At 45.5% G+C, this 15,336-nt stretch overlaps 1 protein-coding gene across 4 annotated transcripts in view; it reads right to left on the bottom strand.

Annotated features, from left to right (window-relative positions):
- KCNK10 (potassium two pore domain channel subfamily K member 10) overlaps positions 1-12,378 on the bottom strand; it is a 144,417-nt gene extending 132,039 nt beyond the window's left edge. The window contains exon 1 of one of the 4 annotated variants that reach the window (XM_055288517.2): positions 11,505-12,378. In XM_055288517.2, coding sequence (XP_055144492.1) covers positions 11,505-11,544 — 40 coding nt within the window. In that variant the 5' untranslated portion in view covers positions 11,545-12,378. Of the gene's footprint in view, positions 1-6,658; positions 6,843-7,838; positions 8,377-8,738; positions 8,894-11,504 lie in introns of those variants that run through there. The other 3 variants (XM_055288519.2, XM_055288516.2, XM_063645513.1) reach the window with 3 other exon arrangements.
- Between the last annotated feature and the right edge of the window lie 2,958 nt (positions 12,379-15,336).

Genomic DNA, 15,336 nt, shown 5'->3' with positions numbered 1-15,336 from the left:
GATGAAGATACCAAGTCACAGAAAAATGAAGCGATGTTCCCAAATCAGCCTCTAGTAAATCATGCTTGGATTAGGACTTAGGCAATCTAAGACTATCAGGGAAGGAAAGGATCTCAACAACCAACAACTCAACTCCCTCCTTTTCTAAATGAGTGGCAGCACCAGCCCTAGAAACCAGGTCTCCTATCCTAAGCTCCTATACTGTACAGAGGGTGACATTTTGCCTGGAGTCTAGGTTAAATGACTATAACATGTATTTAATCTCCTTTCAGGTTATTATAAGAATGTATAGGCCGAACCAGATCTATCATAATCACCTCCCATATGGCCTCAAATTCCACCATTGGGGATAAATTCCTTTGGCCTAAAGCAACATTCTCAGCCAGTAGAATCCAGGAGCTGGCCCAGGTTGGTCCACGGTTAACATGGGTAACAACACTCCCCAATTTTCAGAGAAAAATATAAATTAATAAATAGACTTTATTCATCTCTAAGCTTTTCCTTCCATCAATTTTTCTTAAACACTTGGTGCCTGACTTTTGTCTCAGAGGACGAAGTAAGTGAATGTTTGATGTCAAATCTTTTATCACACCTAATATCAAGCACCTCTATTCTACCTGTCAGGCTCATATTACATTAAATTTAGTAAGTTATACTATTTATCTTTATCATGTTAAATATTTGGTGTGTGATTATTTAGGGGATCTCGAGTTCTGCTTGCACATAAGAAACTCATTTTCTTGGTAGTAAAATTGTTGGTAGCTTGCATGTCAAAATTATGAATATTGGTGTTTTAGGCGTCTGCAAAGGTGACCGTGACTTCCAGGCTCTCCATCACCTGACAAAATTTTCATTTTCTATTCAAGCAACTCTTTTTAAACTGTAAATACCACCAGCCCCACCACACTGGGTAGTTGAGTACGGGAGAAAGGACCCTTTGCTCAAGCGAGAGCAATTGAGATCAAAACTCTGCAGGATTTTGGCGGGGGTGGGGGTCAAGAGGGAAAAAAGGAATGAAGAAAAGAAGGAAGGGAGGAATGAAAGAAAATTTCCCTGTGATCACCTGGCTTATGTATGGCAGTAAATCCTATGTTTACCTTTCTAATCTTGTTTCCCCACCATTCCACTCTGCTACAAAGTTACCTCCATGGAAAGGGTAAGTGATGAGACTAGAAGTTATCAGTAATACAAAACCTAAAATCTCTTGAAATCCTATCCACCCCCCAGCCTCATCCCCACTACCTCCAATGCCCACCCCCTCCCCACCTCCCTGGCTCTGGGAATGGCAAAGGAAAAGAATGCAATGCTCCCTCATGACCATGCCCTCCCCTGCCAGTGATTATGGCCCTTACTCCCTCCCTTCAACCCTAAATGGAGGATTAGGAAGTCAGGTTTCATTTTCAATTCAGAGTACTCAGTCCTAGACACTCACAAGGGAGAAAAAAAATCTTAAACTGTGGCTGCAAATGACAAATAGATGTTCTAGCAAGTAAATATGAGGTCTTTATTTCCCCATTCTAGGTGATGGTAATGAGCCAGACATAGATAAACTGTAAAGTCTCCACTGAGAGTACCCCTAGGACCAGACCCCAGAAGTGGAAGGTCCCTTTGACCTCCATGATTCTCCAGGTGGGTGGAACCAACAGGGTGACCACACTCCTAGTGCCACATTTAGGTAGATTCTGTAAGCAAGCCATGCAGAGCTAAGCCCCTAACTAACTCTAACCTCATCTGGATCATCCAGTAGGTGCCCTTCATAAGAATCAGAGTACAGAAAAAGATTGTCACTTTTATCCACCTTTCTGCATCAGCCAAGGGAGGTGTCCAAACTGAAACTTCCTAACTGGCTATCAGTAGAATGGCTTCTATTTTATCATTAAACTCTTCCTCTAATTTCCTGTAGACTAAAAGTAAAAAGGAAATCACTAGCTCACTGCGCCTATATTAAATATACTTCACACCATATCTCAGTTGTGGTTGAAGTTTCCTAATGAGGGGAAAGACTATACTATATTTTTTAAATGCATCAGATTTAAGGTGGGGCTCATATGGAGCCAAAGTACAGATGTTTTGGAAATGGCTTGGAATAGCAAAGTCAACCTGCTCAGTCTTAATTCAACCCAGTGATCACTGGGATTGGCAAAAGGATGGTGAAGCTCCTTAGACACTGCTGGAAAAGAAGCCTGAACCAAATCTTGGCCAAGACAGTCTTTGGAACACTGTTCCTTGGTACTTTTGAGGATAATTGTAATATTGGCACATTTTAAATCCCGTTTGGAACACTGATCTCCTGAAAATTGGATATTAAATCAAAAATAGATTATTTTATTTCCAGGAAATCTAAGCTATGCAAATGTATGTTTGGAAACACATTAATAAAGCTAGCACTTAAGCAACCTAGCAAGTTGAAAATGGCCCCCATTCACGAAAGACCAAAATCTTCTTTTAGCCAGTACAGCAGAAGGAAGATCTAAGGGTCTTCACCTGAGCTCATAGAATGAAAGTGTAGACCTGTACAATAAGTACAACCTGCTGAAAATAGGCATCAATTAAAGATTCACTGATCAACAGGGAGACTGCTTCCCCTAAATCTCTCAGAGAAATCTTTGAACACACTTTTGGATAACAAAGAGCAGGAGAGAGTGGAATGAACAAAGTGCTGGCAGGAAGGAAAGCTTGAAGGAAATTGTCATGGACGTAAGCATCAAAAGGCCTAGGGTAGCCCCAGCTCTGCCTGTTTGTTGCTTTGGGCTCCCATATAAATCATTTATCCTTTCTACATCTTGCTTTATTTGTTAGTAAATCTAAGAGTCGAATCCCTACAAAAATAGGGTTGTTTAATGAACAAATGAGATCATTCCTAAAAAGTGTTCTGTAAACTGAAAGGTGCTATGCACATAAGATATGGGCTTCTCCAGAATTTTGCATTAAAGTGTGCGCTAAAAGTGCAGCATTTAAAAAAAAAAATCCAGCTCCACTCCTAGAGCTTTGCTTCTTTCTTAAGTGGATTAAAGTGCCTAAAAATAGCCACACTCCAATAGCTAATATGAGCCAAATTATTTATTGGACACTGACCATATCTTTAGCAGGATAGATTAGTCCACCCATCCACCCTCACTGCACTTCTATTCAGCCTTCTTATTCCTGGTCAAAGACGAGAAAAGAAGGAAAACAGCCCACTGGAGGTTTAGGGTGAGCTGGAGCTTGCAAGGAAGCGGGAATATCAGTGTCCTTTCTGATAAGCCACTATTTGGGGATGTTCTTCCTTTCTCCTTATTTGTACTTTGCCATTTACAGCTTAGAGGCGTCCTGCAATTTCCATGAGGCATAAAGCCTTCAGTCCTCTCCAATCCTTCCTGCCAACCTTCCATTCATTCAGCAAAGGGTTGAGTGCCAGGCACTTTCCAGGGCACTGGGGTTATGGCAATAAACAAGACAGAGAAAGTCCCTGCTCATGCAGCTCATATGCTAGTAAAGGAGGCTGGCATCAAATGTGACCCGTGAGTAAGTGAGATGGTTTCAAATCATGACAAGTGCCAGTAAGACAATCGAACAGGTGACATAAGAGAAAATGATGGTGCTGGGGAACAGGAGGAGAGGTCTTTCAGATGAGACAGGGAATCCCTTGCTAACAAGAGAACATTTGAGCTGAGATTCAAATGACAGAAAGGAGCCAACTATGTGAAATGCATTATAAGCAGTGGGAATTCCAAGCGCAAAGGCCCTCAGACAGATGCAAGTGTGATCTATTTGAGGGATGAAAGGAAGCCAACTGGCCCTAAGATCAGATCAAGATGGGGAAAGTTGAAGAGACAAAGTCAAAGAGGTAGACAAAGGCAATGACTCCTTTCTCCACGGAAGGGAAGTGAAACCCAGAAAAGCTCATTGACCAGCCCAAAGTCATACAACTAAGTATTGCTACAGCTGCTTTTAGAACCTAATTATTTTGCCCCCAAATCCAAAGTTTTTTTACACTGTATTCATCTGCTTGCCTCTAGTGAGAGGAATACTATTTGCAGATCTTACTGGTTTTAAAAAGATCTTAATACACATAAGCAGCAAGTAAATACCAATTTTAAGCAGAAAATCATCAACAAATGATGCTGATGATTTAAAGTGCACGTAAATTCTGCTATGAAAGCTAAGACTCAGAACCAATCTGCTCGTGGTAGGTCCTACACAAACAGTAACGCTCTTCGTAGGAGGCTCTGTTCCATGAACATGAAGGAAGGCCATAGCTCACCAGAGATGAACCGTTTTCCACTTGGGTCTTGTTTTTACCTACACCTCTTGACAATGCTTTGCTTAATCCACCCAAATGCTATCCAAACCAATCTATTCTCAAACCACCTTCATTTAGTGCTATTAAATTGTAGGGTAATAAGGCTGTAAGAAAAACATTATAATTACAACTGCCTTCCACAACCCATGAGAGCACCTCCGCCTGAAGGGTCATGTCTGTTGATAGACAAATCCTACAGTCCAAGTAATGTGAACTGTCTCTCCACTTTCCCCTAATACTGCTGAGCTCCCCTTCGTCTTTTCCTTGCTAAACACATTTGGTCTGTGTAATCCAGAACCTCCAAAACACAGACCCAAACTCTGTCCAGTAGTCACTGACTTGCCCATCAGACATGGAAATGTAAACATTATTGTCTAAATAGGTTAGTAGAGAAAGGAACGAGTAGGGTAAGGTTGAGTCACTGTCTCCTCTTCTCCTTTATCCTTTCTCTTCCTCTCTTTTATCCTCCTCCTATTCCAATGCCTTTTCCTCTTCATCCTCTCTCTTCTCCTTTTCCTCCTCCCAACAAGCTTCTCCACTTCCTGAGCTTTGGGCACCTTACCAGGCAAAAACCAAAAGTCCCAATAAGAAACAGAGACTTGAAGAGTGTTTAAGAGCCCAGATTCTAATCTTGTCCTATTAGCTGTGCAACCTTGGGCAAGTTACTCAACCTCTTTGTTCCTCAGTTAACTCATCTGTAAACTTAGGATAATACCTTCCTCCTAAAATGTTTGTGAAGATTAAATTAACACATGTAAAGCATTAGAAGAGCACCTAGCACATAATTCTATAGAGATAAGAGATATGCCACCTCACTTCCCACTCTCTTCCCTCCTCCATCCCCTGGCTAGAAAAAGACTACTGTCACCCCTACCTTTGGGAACAATTGTACACAAAGTCAGAGCAACTCCACTGGAAGGCAGATTAGTGGTGTCATGATGGCAATCAAGTGCCAAATGGGACTATAACACTTATACCATCAGATAAGTATTGTGAAAATAATTGTATGAAATAATGTACATAAAGCACCTGGCATGCAATGGTTGCTCGTTAAATGTTGTTATTTTTATTGAGGTTTTTTCATGTTTAGCACCATTGGTTGTAACTGAAGGTGCTATTTGTATGCTTTTCTTCACTGTGTCAGGCTGTAAAATGTGTAAAATTCGTCTGTGTTCATCACTGTAACATGAATATATAGAATGATGATCATACAGAAATGTACCTTAAAACCCAAAGCCAGCTTCACAAAATCAGTCTCACGGTGCTCCCTCTGTACCAAAGTTCCTTGAAGATCCTGACCCCAGCATTTAGACAGCTGCCCACCTAACACACCCCTTGGATGGCTTGGGGACATGTCCTACTCAACAAGTCCTAGATTGAACTCATGAGCTTTCCTTCAAGACTGGTCCTGCCCTGGCTGCCATCTCAGTCATTCCAATTCCTTCACTTCACTTCCACACATTATTCGTGCAAAGCCTATTGATTTCATGTCTTCTACAGCTCTCTGCTCCATCCGCTTCTCCATGCCCACAGCAACCACCCTGGCCCATGCTACCATTGTATCTGGTCCCCTACATCCACAAGAGCCACACAGCACTTGTTTTGAAACTTAGTTCAAATCATGTCACCCCTCGTCTTGAAACTCTTCATTGACTTAAGATAAATACTATACTCTTCCAACCCCACAACCCTACCCCATCTCCAACAACACAAGGCTTGGCGGGGGTCTCACCTGTGGATCCTCCAGTCATATCTCAAAACACAAGCCCTCTTGCTCTCTGCTAGGGATAAATACGTTTTTCAGAGATTTCCCAAAAGAAAGCCAAGGCACACTTCTATATTTCCAGAGGTTTCAAATAGAGACAAAACGAAAGGTTTGTGCTGTATTTATGGTATAACAGCCTGGGTGTTTAAAAAAGGCAATACCTCTTCACTCACTCTTCAGTAGCCATGGGAACCTCCTTTCAGTTCATCAAATACACATACCTCTTCTGCCTCAGGCCCTTTGCACTTGCTGCTCCCCCTTCTGCAACAATTCCCCTCCCCCTTAGACAATTAACTCCTATACATCCTCCAGGCCTAAGTCCAAGTGTCATGTCCTCAGGGAAGCCTTCTCTGGTCCCTGTCAATCTCTTCTATCAGACACTTTCTTAAGCCTCTGATGCTCTCCCTGGAGCATACATAAACTTCGAATTATGCATTCCTCCATGCAATGATTGATTTAGGTCTGTCTGCCTCACTCTAAATTCCAAGTCAGAGCTTTTATCTTTCCTGTTCTGACTGTATCTCCAGAGCTTAGGACAGTGCTTAGCATGTAATAGGTATTTAACAAAAATGCTTTTCAGGGATTCTCCCCCCAAAAAAGCAAAGGCACACCTCCATATTTCCAGAGATTTCAAGTCGAGACAAAATAGAAGGTTTGGGTTGTATTTAAGATGTAACAACCTCGGTGTTTAAAAAAGGCAATATCTCTTCACTCACTCTTCAATAGCCAGTCAATTCCTGAGACATTTACTCAACAAATAAGAAGGTTTCTTCTTTCCAGTCTGGAGAAAAAGAAGAAATGCGCTCATAAAGAACATTAAACACACACGCACCCCAAATAAACAAATTTCAAACCCAATACACACAGAGGCGTTGCCTAGCCTGACACAGTCGTCAGATGAGCTAAGAGAAATGCTAAAGAGCATTCTTGTCACAACTGGACACGCGGTTCCAACTTGTTCTGCTCCCATACTGATCATTCCCTTGGAGCCTTAACATCTGTATGCTAATTACAGACACGGTGGCCGACGCTAGGCACACACAAATCCGCCTTAATCGCTCCCTTTTGCGTGGATGAAACCTGGTCCAACATTCGTAAAAGCATGCAAACCACACCATTGCTTGGGCGGGCACACTTCGTGCCCCTCCCCGATGCCTTGCCAGCCCCACCCTTCTCACAAACCACCCCTCCTCCTGCTTCTACTCTGACCTGAGCCTAACTAGCTGCTAGGTTTGGTAATAAGATTGAACGAAGACTCAGGAGGCCCTGTGGGCTCCATTATTCTGCATGCCCTGCGAGAAGAGCCCACCCCTAGGGACGGCTGCTGCAACTCGAGCCCCACTTGCTGCCAGGAAACCTTTCCCACTGAGGACACCCGGGCATGCGGCGCAGCTCCAGGTCCAGGGGGAGGCACCCCACCCATTTGCCAGAGAGACAAAGATCACCAGAAACAAAGGACACACACACACACACACAGACACACTCGCACACTCAAAGTCAAAAGCAAATACCGACACTTGCAATTTCAAACCAAACAGTCGGCTTGGTCTATCTAAATAAATCTGGAGAAAATCTAGGAGGGACAATGATTATGTGGTAATGACAGGCACTATCTGGGTTCGGAACCCACGCTGCCTCCGCCCTCCTCCCACCCGCGCTGCAGTTCCCAGGCGCATTTCCCAGCCTCAGGACACACGCTGCCAGAAGCAAGAGTGCTTCCACTCAAGGAAGCGCGCACACACGCCGGAGACAGAGGCAGGGCGAGGGCAGCCAAAAGTAGGAAATACCCACCTTTAGGATCCCAGTTCACCTGTTTTCTTGGCGTCTCAATTGGAAATTTCATTGCTCCGTTGCCCAGAAGGGGAAGAAATGAAAAGAACCCAAATAATAATAAAGTCCTCAAGCTTTACACGCCTCGGTTTAGCAGTCCAACAAAACAATTTCCGAGGATGGGGGAGCCTTGGACTGGCTCGTGGAGGAACCCCAGAAAAAGACAGGTGGGAAAATATTAGCTTGGGAGAGAACTGGAGACAGCTTGGGTGTTTGCACCGGCTAGGGGGTGGCCGGCCGGGGCCCCGTGGGTAAAAGAAAAAGTAAGATCGGCGAGGGGTGGATGAAAAGATGGAGAGGAAGGCTTGGGAAGATGGAAGAGCCAAGCTGCTTCCCAAAAGCGGTGCCGGCAGGTTAGGGGCTGAGCAGCCTGAAGGCTGGGGCTACGGAGAAGCCCACTGCAGTGTCACTCCAGCCCCCGAAGGCGTGTGCGCACACACTCCCGCACACACACACCCGCACACACACTCCCGGGCGCGCGCTTGGGCGGGCACGTCAGCCTCGCTCGGCCGCGCTGAGCGCACACGCCCCACCCCGGCCGCCGCTCCTCGCCCCCGGCGACGCCCTCCACTTCCCGCTCCCCGAAAGCCATTGGATGTAGGGGTGGCGCGGCGCCCGGGGAGCGCGCGGCGAGGGCGACCCTCCCCGCGGCGCGCCCCAGACGCCGCGCCCCGGCAAGAGGGAGCAGGGCGAGCAGCGGACCCAGGCGCCCAACCGGGAAGGCGCGCTGAGCCTCCGGCACCCGGCCCGGGGCAGCAGGAGGCGGCCGCGGACTTGCCCACCCGGCGGCGGGAGGCGGTGGGCGGTGGCGGGGAAGCCGCGGAGGGGCGGGGAGCGAGCGGCGGGTGCACCGCTACTTACTGGCTCGGCCGGCCGGCGGGCAGGCGTGGAGGCGGCAGCGGCGCGCTTGCTGGAGTTGCAGCCGGAGACACGCTTGGTTGCCTGGAAGGCGCTGCAGGAGGCGGAGGAAGGGCCGCTGCGGCCCCGCCGCAGACCTCAGCCTCCGGGTCACCTGTTTTCACCGCTCTCACCCTGGGCTCTCCCTCCTTCTCTTTTCTCACTTCATTTTTTTTCCTTCCGTGCCTGGCTCTCTCGCCTGAGTCCCGAACCCACGTCCCCGCCGCACTCCGAGGAGGCCCGTGCCAGCCATGAGCCTTTTGTTCTTGGACCGCTCCGCGTCTGCTGCGCTCTCCCTGCCCGGGGAAGCTCGCTCCCCAAGCGCAGCTTGGTCCCTTCCCCAGCTACCTGCAGCCGGACTGGGGCCTCTGGTCGTTGGCTGGAAAGGAGGCTTGAGAGAGGCAGGGCGGCCCCGGAGGAAAGCGGAGTTGCCAAGACTCGGCAGCTCCTGGAAGCGGCGGCCCCGGGATCCTGGGACCCAGCAGGGCAGATGCGAAGGGACCCAGAACTGTTCCTGGAAAGGGGCTAAACCTGGAGCATTCATCTAATGCCCTCTCACTGACCCTGCTTGAAACCCCACAGGGGTTTGTGGTGGGGCCTCAGTCTCCAGAAAAGCCAGGTGGTGCTGAGGTGCTCTTGAACGGGTCACTGAGTATCAACATGAATGATACTGACAAATTGCTTTGGATGCCTGGCAATGGAGCCTTACACGTATTAGATGCTCAAGAAATACTTGTTAAATGAAGACATGGATTGCATGCTGCAGCGTTGGATAGGAAGTAGTTTAAACCCCTACTCTGGCTTCCAGATAAGGTTACTAAAATTTGTTGTTCATTCAACGTATATATTGAACCCCTTCCTGGTGCCATCACTGTGCTATGTGCTGGCCATATGGCAGAGAACAAGACAGAGATCTTGCCTTCATGGGGCTTACTATCTAGTGCCATAAGGTCCTGTTAGATTGTTGTTGCCTTTACTTACGTATAGAAATTGCCCAGCTCATTCCCATGCCTGCCAGCTGGGGTCCTAAAATCCCACACTAGCAGCTGATCTCTGAGTTGCATGCCACTCTAGGGCACCTTGAGGCTTCTGGGGAGCCCTATGTCAGCAGCATCTTTCTCACCATCCATCCCTCACTATCACATCAAGGTTTCTGAGTCCAAGAGCAAGACCTACAGAGGTCCGCTGTGGTCTGTGGGAAAGGTGAGTGCTTTGTCACTGGGCTATCACAGGCAGCCCAGGCTGGAGCCCTGAATTCTCTGCAAACCCCATTCAGGCAAAACTGGTACCAATCCGATGGTGCTACTCTGACTCTTCAGCCCTTTAGGCAGGCTCCTGTGTGCTTCAGAACCATCTTCCCTGGACTCTGTAACCACACTTTGCCTCTCTCTACTGGGACTGGGAGGATGGCTAAGACATAGAAATCAAACAAACAAGGAATCTGCTTCTCTCAGCCATGCCCCGAGACACCAGTGTGTATGTAAATTCTGTTCTCAAGTCCAGAGGGAGATGCTTCTAAGAAAGGCTTTCGAACCTCCCTCTGCGCTCTTCTCTTTAACTGTTCACGGGCAGCTGGACTCTAGCACAGTCACTGCAATACAATGTTTTTGCCTGCATCAGAGTCAGAGAGGGGCTTCAGCAGAGAAAGATACCCTCTCCTGAATCCTCAGAGCATGGGGAGGCAAGATTGACATTTACTGAATTCCCCCTCACCATCTCGTATTTCCTCTCCATTCATCTTTGTTACATCATTTTGCAGAAGCTGTAACTGGCCTCCTTTTACAGATGAGAAGATCAAGGCTCAGAGAGATAAAGAAACATTCCCAAGGTCACGATATGAGGATTCAAACCCAAGTTTGTATGACACAAAGGTCCGTGATCTCCATGCCAGAACCTTGTGAGCTCATCCAGTCCCCGGACCCATGAATCTGTCCCTAAACCTGTCCCATGGGTTCGTTTGGGTAATGAAGGTCTAAATACGATATTTTCTAAGCCTCCAGGCCCTCCTCCTTTGCAAAATGAATTGACATATGGTTGTGTTCTGGGGTCTGCATCGGGGAATTAGTTCACTGTCCAAGGCAAATTCCTGTGGCAGGAACTGCACCCTTAGGATGCAACATCATTCGGCCAATCAACAAACATTTATTGAGCATCACTTGTGTACAAGACAGGTTGCAGGTCCTCATTAAAAGTTATTTGAGGCCCTGAGTAATGATGACCTTCCCCAGAATGGCAACAGCAGGATGGTTATAAGGGGAGGGTTGGGGATGGGGAGGTTGGGGTAGACTCTATTAGGGTAGGGAGCAGGATCAGTGTCTAGTGCTCCTGGTCTGCCTTGAAGACTTGCACTAGGCATTGGCCCTTAGGATGATCTCTCTGCTTAATCACTGGATGCCGTGCCCTCCTTTCTTTTCCCCACCTCCAACCTCTGGAGCTTTCTCTCACCTCCACTTTCATTCTCCCTTCTCAGAATGTAGACAAAAACAAGTTACCCACCCACCCCCCCAAAAAATCCACCAAAATTAGGTAAATAAATCCCAGTACCGTTTCCCACAACGTGCCTGAAATCAAACACAACTCCTCCTCAACTGCGTATTTGAAGTGGACTGCATGGAGTGGGGATGGAGGGAGACCCCCCCCCAAGAAAACTTAGCCCTTTGGGCTACTGCAATCCCCTTCCATCCCCTTCGGTTCTACCCTTTGGTTATTTACAAGCTGGACTTCACTTACCCAAGGAAAGAATGAAGTCGTCTGTGTAGAGAAAAAACATCCAAAAAAGATGCCGCGCCAAGCGGTTCTGTCTCCCTCTGTGCCGCCGCAACTTCCATGGCTATTGCTTCAGGCGGGTTAAGTCCGGTGGAAAGACACTGCCTAGCGTTCCTGCGGCAGGAAAACAAAACATCGTGGCGCAAAGTCTCCCTGCACTCGCCGTCCCCTAGCAGGAAACCCGGGCTGGCGGCCGCCGCGTCCTGGGTCCACTCTGTGGCAAAGCGCTGCTGCCGGGCGCACGGGTCTCTGCAGCTCAAAACCTGCCCGGCCGGAGCGCAGCAATAGTTGCCCCACCACTTTAATGAATGCCGTGTGGCCCGGCATGGGAAGGCTGGGAAAGCCCGAAAACCCCAGTCATCTCTGGCAACGAAGTTTCCCCGAGTTGGCTGGTTCCCTTACCCCCTCCCCACGCTCCAGCCCGGGGTGGCTGTGAGACCGAAGGAGACGATGCCTGCCGCGTGGGGAGTCTCGGGGTGGCTGGCAACGAACAGCTCAGCCAGAGAAGAGTCGAACACGGATTCCGGGGCGAGGAAGGAGAATTTCCTGGGACAGCGAATGGCAGGGAGTGATGAAGCAGCTTGGGGAATCCTGTTTAGTGCCAGTTCTGCAAACAGAAGAGGGAGGAGATGGGCTGATTAGAATCTACTTTGAATTCACGAATATTAGACTAAATTCATTAATCTGCCTTGGATTGTTTCCCTTTGGTTTCATCCTTCTTCCCTGAAGTCCAGAAGAAATCCCAGTCTTCCATCTTTTCCCCTCCCCCAAGACACCTCCAAGTCCTCTTCCCAAAAGAACTGCAGTCAGGTTTCCATGTCATTTTGTGAAAATACCCCCCGCCACACACACACCCTCCTTTACCACACACACATACACACAGACACGCAAACATCCCCTTCATATACCCACTCAGTGGAAGTAAAATTGATAGCGTTATACATTAACGTTAACTTAAACGTGCCCCACCAGAAATTTTCTTCCCCCTACCCCCACCTTGTGAAGTTTCCACATTGGTCTCAGCGTTTAAGCATGCCTACATTTGTTTTCTAGTCCCAACTGACATCTGCAAAAACACACCCTTAAATATATGTTGCTCTAATCCTGGGCTCTGCTTTTGGCTTGGAAAAACTAGAGACACATCAGAAGTGAAAGGACAGAGGGTGTCATATGTCATACACCTGGAAGCATGAAGCTAGGCTGCTCCATAATGAACTCTGTGCGTGTAAGTCCTGCAGATTTATTTTGATGACTCAAACCTCTAATTGGGGATTAATGAGGATAATATACTATAAACTCCAAAGAAGTTGTAATTAAGGTGTCAGGCTGATGGACATGATTCATAACCAGGAACTGCATCCTCTTTCCCTATAAGTTTCTCTATTTAAAATCTTAACCCTTAGGACTATATTTTTATGCTCCTATAAAGCATTGTGCCAAACATCTTACCAAAAATGTACACAGCTACAGTCCTTCTTATAGAACAAGTTTTAAAGTGTTTTTCTCTCTCTGGATTACTACCAAACCATAATCCCAGGTAATTTTTTAAAGAGATGGAGCTAGAATATTTTTGCTTTTCCCCTCCACTATTTACTTTGAAAATTTTCAAACGCACAGAAAAGTTACAGTTGTTTGGTAAAAACCAGTGCTGTAGTTTGAATGTGTTTCTCTAAAACTAAATGTAATTGTCTTAAGAGGTGAGGCCTCTAGGAGATGATTAGGTCATGAGGACTCCCCTCCCACTTATGAATTGGCGCCTTTTAAAAAGGGGCTTGAGGGAATGAGCTTGTCTCTTACTGCACTTCTGTCATGTGAGGACACAGCAAGGAGATGCTATCTTGGAAGCAGAGAACAAGCCTTGATTTTGGACTTCCCAACCTCCAGAACTACGAGAAGTAAATTTCCACTATTTATAAACTAACCAGCAAAAACAGACTAAGACAAGCAGGATCCAATCAAAGATTGCATTTGCTTGTTCTATTTAGTGTGTTTTATTCTATAAAAGCATCTTCATATTTTTCTAATGCCATTGATTTTTTTTCAAAGAATCCAAGCTCATTTTGCTTTCTGATAGGTTTAATGGCCTGATGTAGCTAAAGATAAGTTGAGTCAAAGGGGAAAAATTATTTCCTGGTCATAGTAGGTCATTAAAATAAGTTAACATTTTCTATAAACTTGGCATCTGTGCCAGTATCCATAGAATGGAAGACAGTTGTAGCTCCACTCACTCAAATTTCTCTCCTCCTTAGTCTTTGCTTTACTCAAAGAAGTTATCTTGATTTTTATCCAAAAGGTCTTGTTTCAGGAATGGATGAGTGTTTTCACACATATACATCAAGTTGACAGGCACATATGGTATTTTACTGAATTTAAAAATAAGAACTCAGCAAGGTCACACACCATAATGAATGAGCTCTGATTTTCATGTCGTTCTAGGAAGGTTTTAATTTGAACCAAACTTAAAGACGTGTAGAAAGCATGTGTGTTTTCAATAACCTATTGATTTATGAGCAAGTCTTATTCTCAGGGTCTTTCAACTTGGCAGAGTTGAAAATTCTTTAGAGGGACCTACTGTCTGGGCATATGGACAGATGCTTCTCCCAGAGAGCCTATGAAAGGCTTGGAATAGCCTGGACAGTAGAAAAAATTGTGTTCAGTAGGAAGTGAGACACAGTCTCACATTGCTTCTCAGCCTTTTAGTGAAGATCAAGTGTGAGACACAGTCTCCACCTCCTATGGGAATGTGTGAAATAAATTCATTTCATTTTTGCTGCTCTTAAAGCTAATATTTGTTTGCGTGAAAATCATTGGAACAAATGTAATATAAGAACTTTCCTCTCCTACAACTAAGTCAGCTAAATGTTTGCTGAATCATGAAACAAGATTTCGAAGAAGTCATTTCAAGATTACTGGTTCAGTTTTCTACTTCTAAATAAGAGTCCAATATATATGACTATTCAAGGTTTCTAAATACATTTAGTGAAAGATTCCAAACCCTTTGTTGATGGGCTTTTCCAAAATGTAAAAAACTTTGGTGAAGTAAAAATATTTTCTTATTTCCGTCTAAATCTCTTTCTTCTTTAAATTTTTCAGTACTTAGGTGAAGATGAGGAGAAACCAGTCTTTTTCCGTAACTGTTATGTGTTGGAGATTAAATTGTTCAATGTCCTCTTCTTCATGTCAAATAACCCTTTTTTACACCTTTACTGACATATGTAGGCTAATATGGCTAACTCATACTTTTCTTAAAAGCATTCTTTTTCACTACAAGTTTCAGGAAAAAAAATCAAAGTCTTTCTAAGCCTTACCAAGTTTCTGCATCTATAAAATAGGGGTCCGTAATAAGAAAAAGTATTTAGCCAACTTATGCACATTTTAGCCCACCATTCTTTTCAGTAGGGAGCACTGCACAACCAACCAAGTGAATCATGCCAAGCTTCATTCAGTTTCCTCACCTGTAAAATGGAGCACTAAATATCTGGCTAGTTCTGCCTACAGGGTTGCTGTAAGGAGGCAATAGATGTGGAAATGCTTTGTAAACTGTGTAGGAATTCACATATTAAAGGAATCATCCTTAGGATTATTTGTTCCATAAGATTCTTCTTACTATCCACCAGGCACATAGCAACCACTTTTTAAGATTATCCCATTTATTTCTCATAACAATCCTAGAAGAGGGACAATATTATTGTGATTTAATTTAAAATAATATCTGACATGTATTGGGAATATAAATATTTGTTGAGGAGAACATTGGAGCTTAGAGAGGTTACTGCTTATCCAAATAAGCAAGGCT

The sequence above is a fragment of the Symphalangus syndactylus genome, chromosome 8, assembly GCF_028878055.3.
Source record: "Symphalangus syndactylus isolate Jambi chromosome 8, NHGRI_mSymSyn1-v2.1_pri, whole genome shotgun sequence".
Classification (NCBI taxonomy): Eukaryota; Metazoa; Chordata; class Mammalia; order Primates; family Hylobatidae; genus Symphalangus; species Symphalangus syndactylus.
The sequence above is the reverse complement of the archived record's forward strand: the minus strand, read 5'-3'. Positions and strand labels throughout refer to the sequence as shown.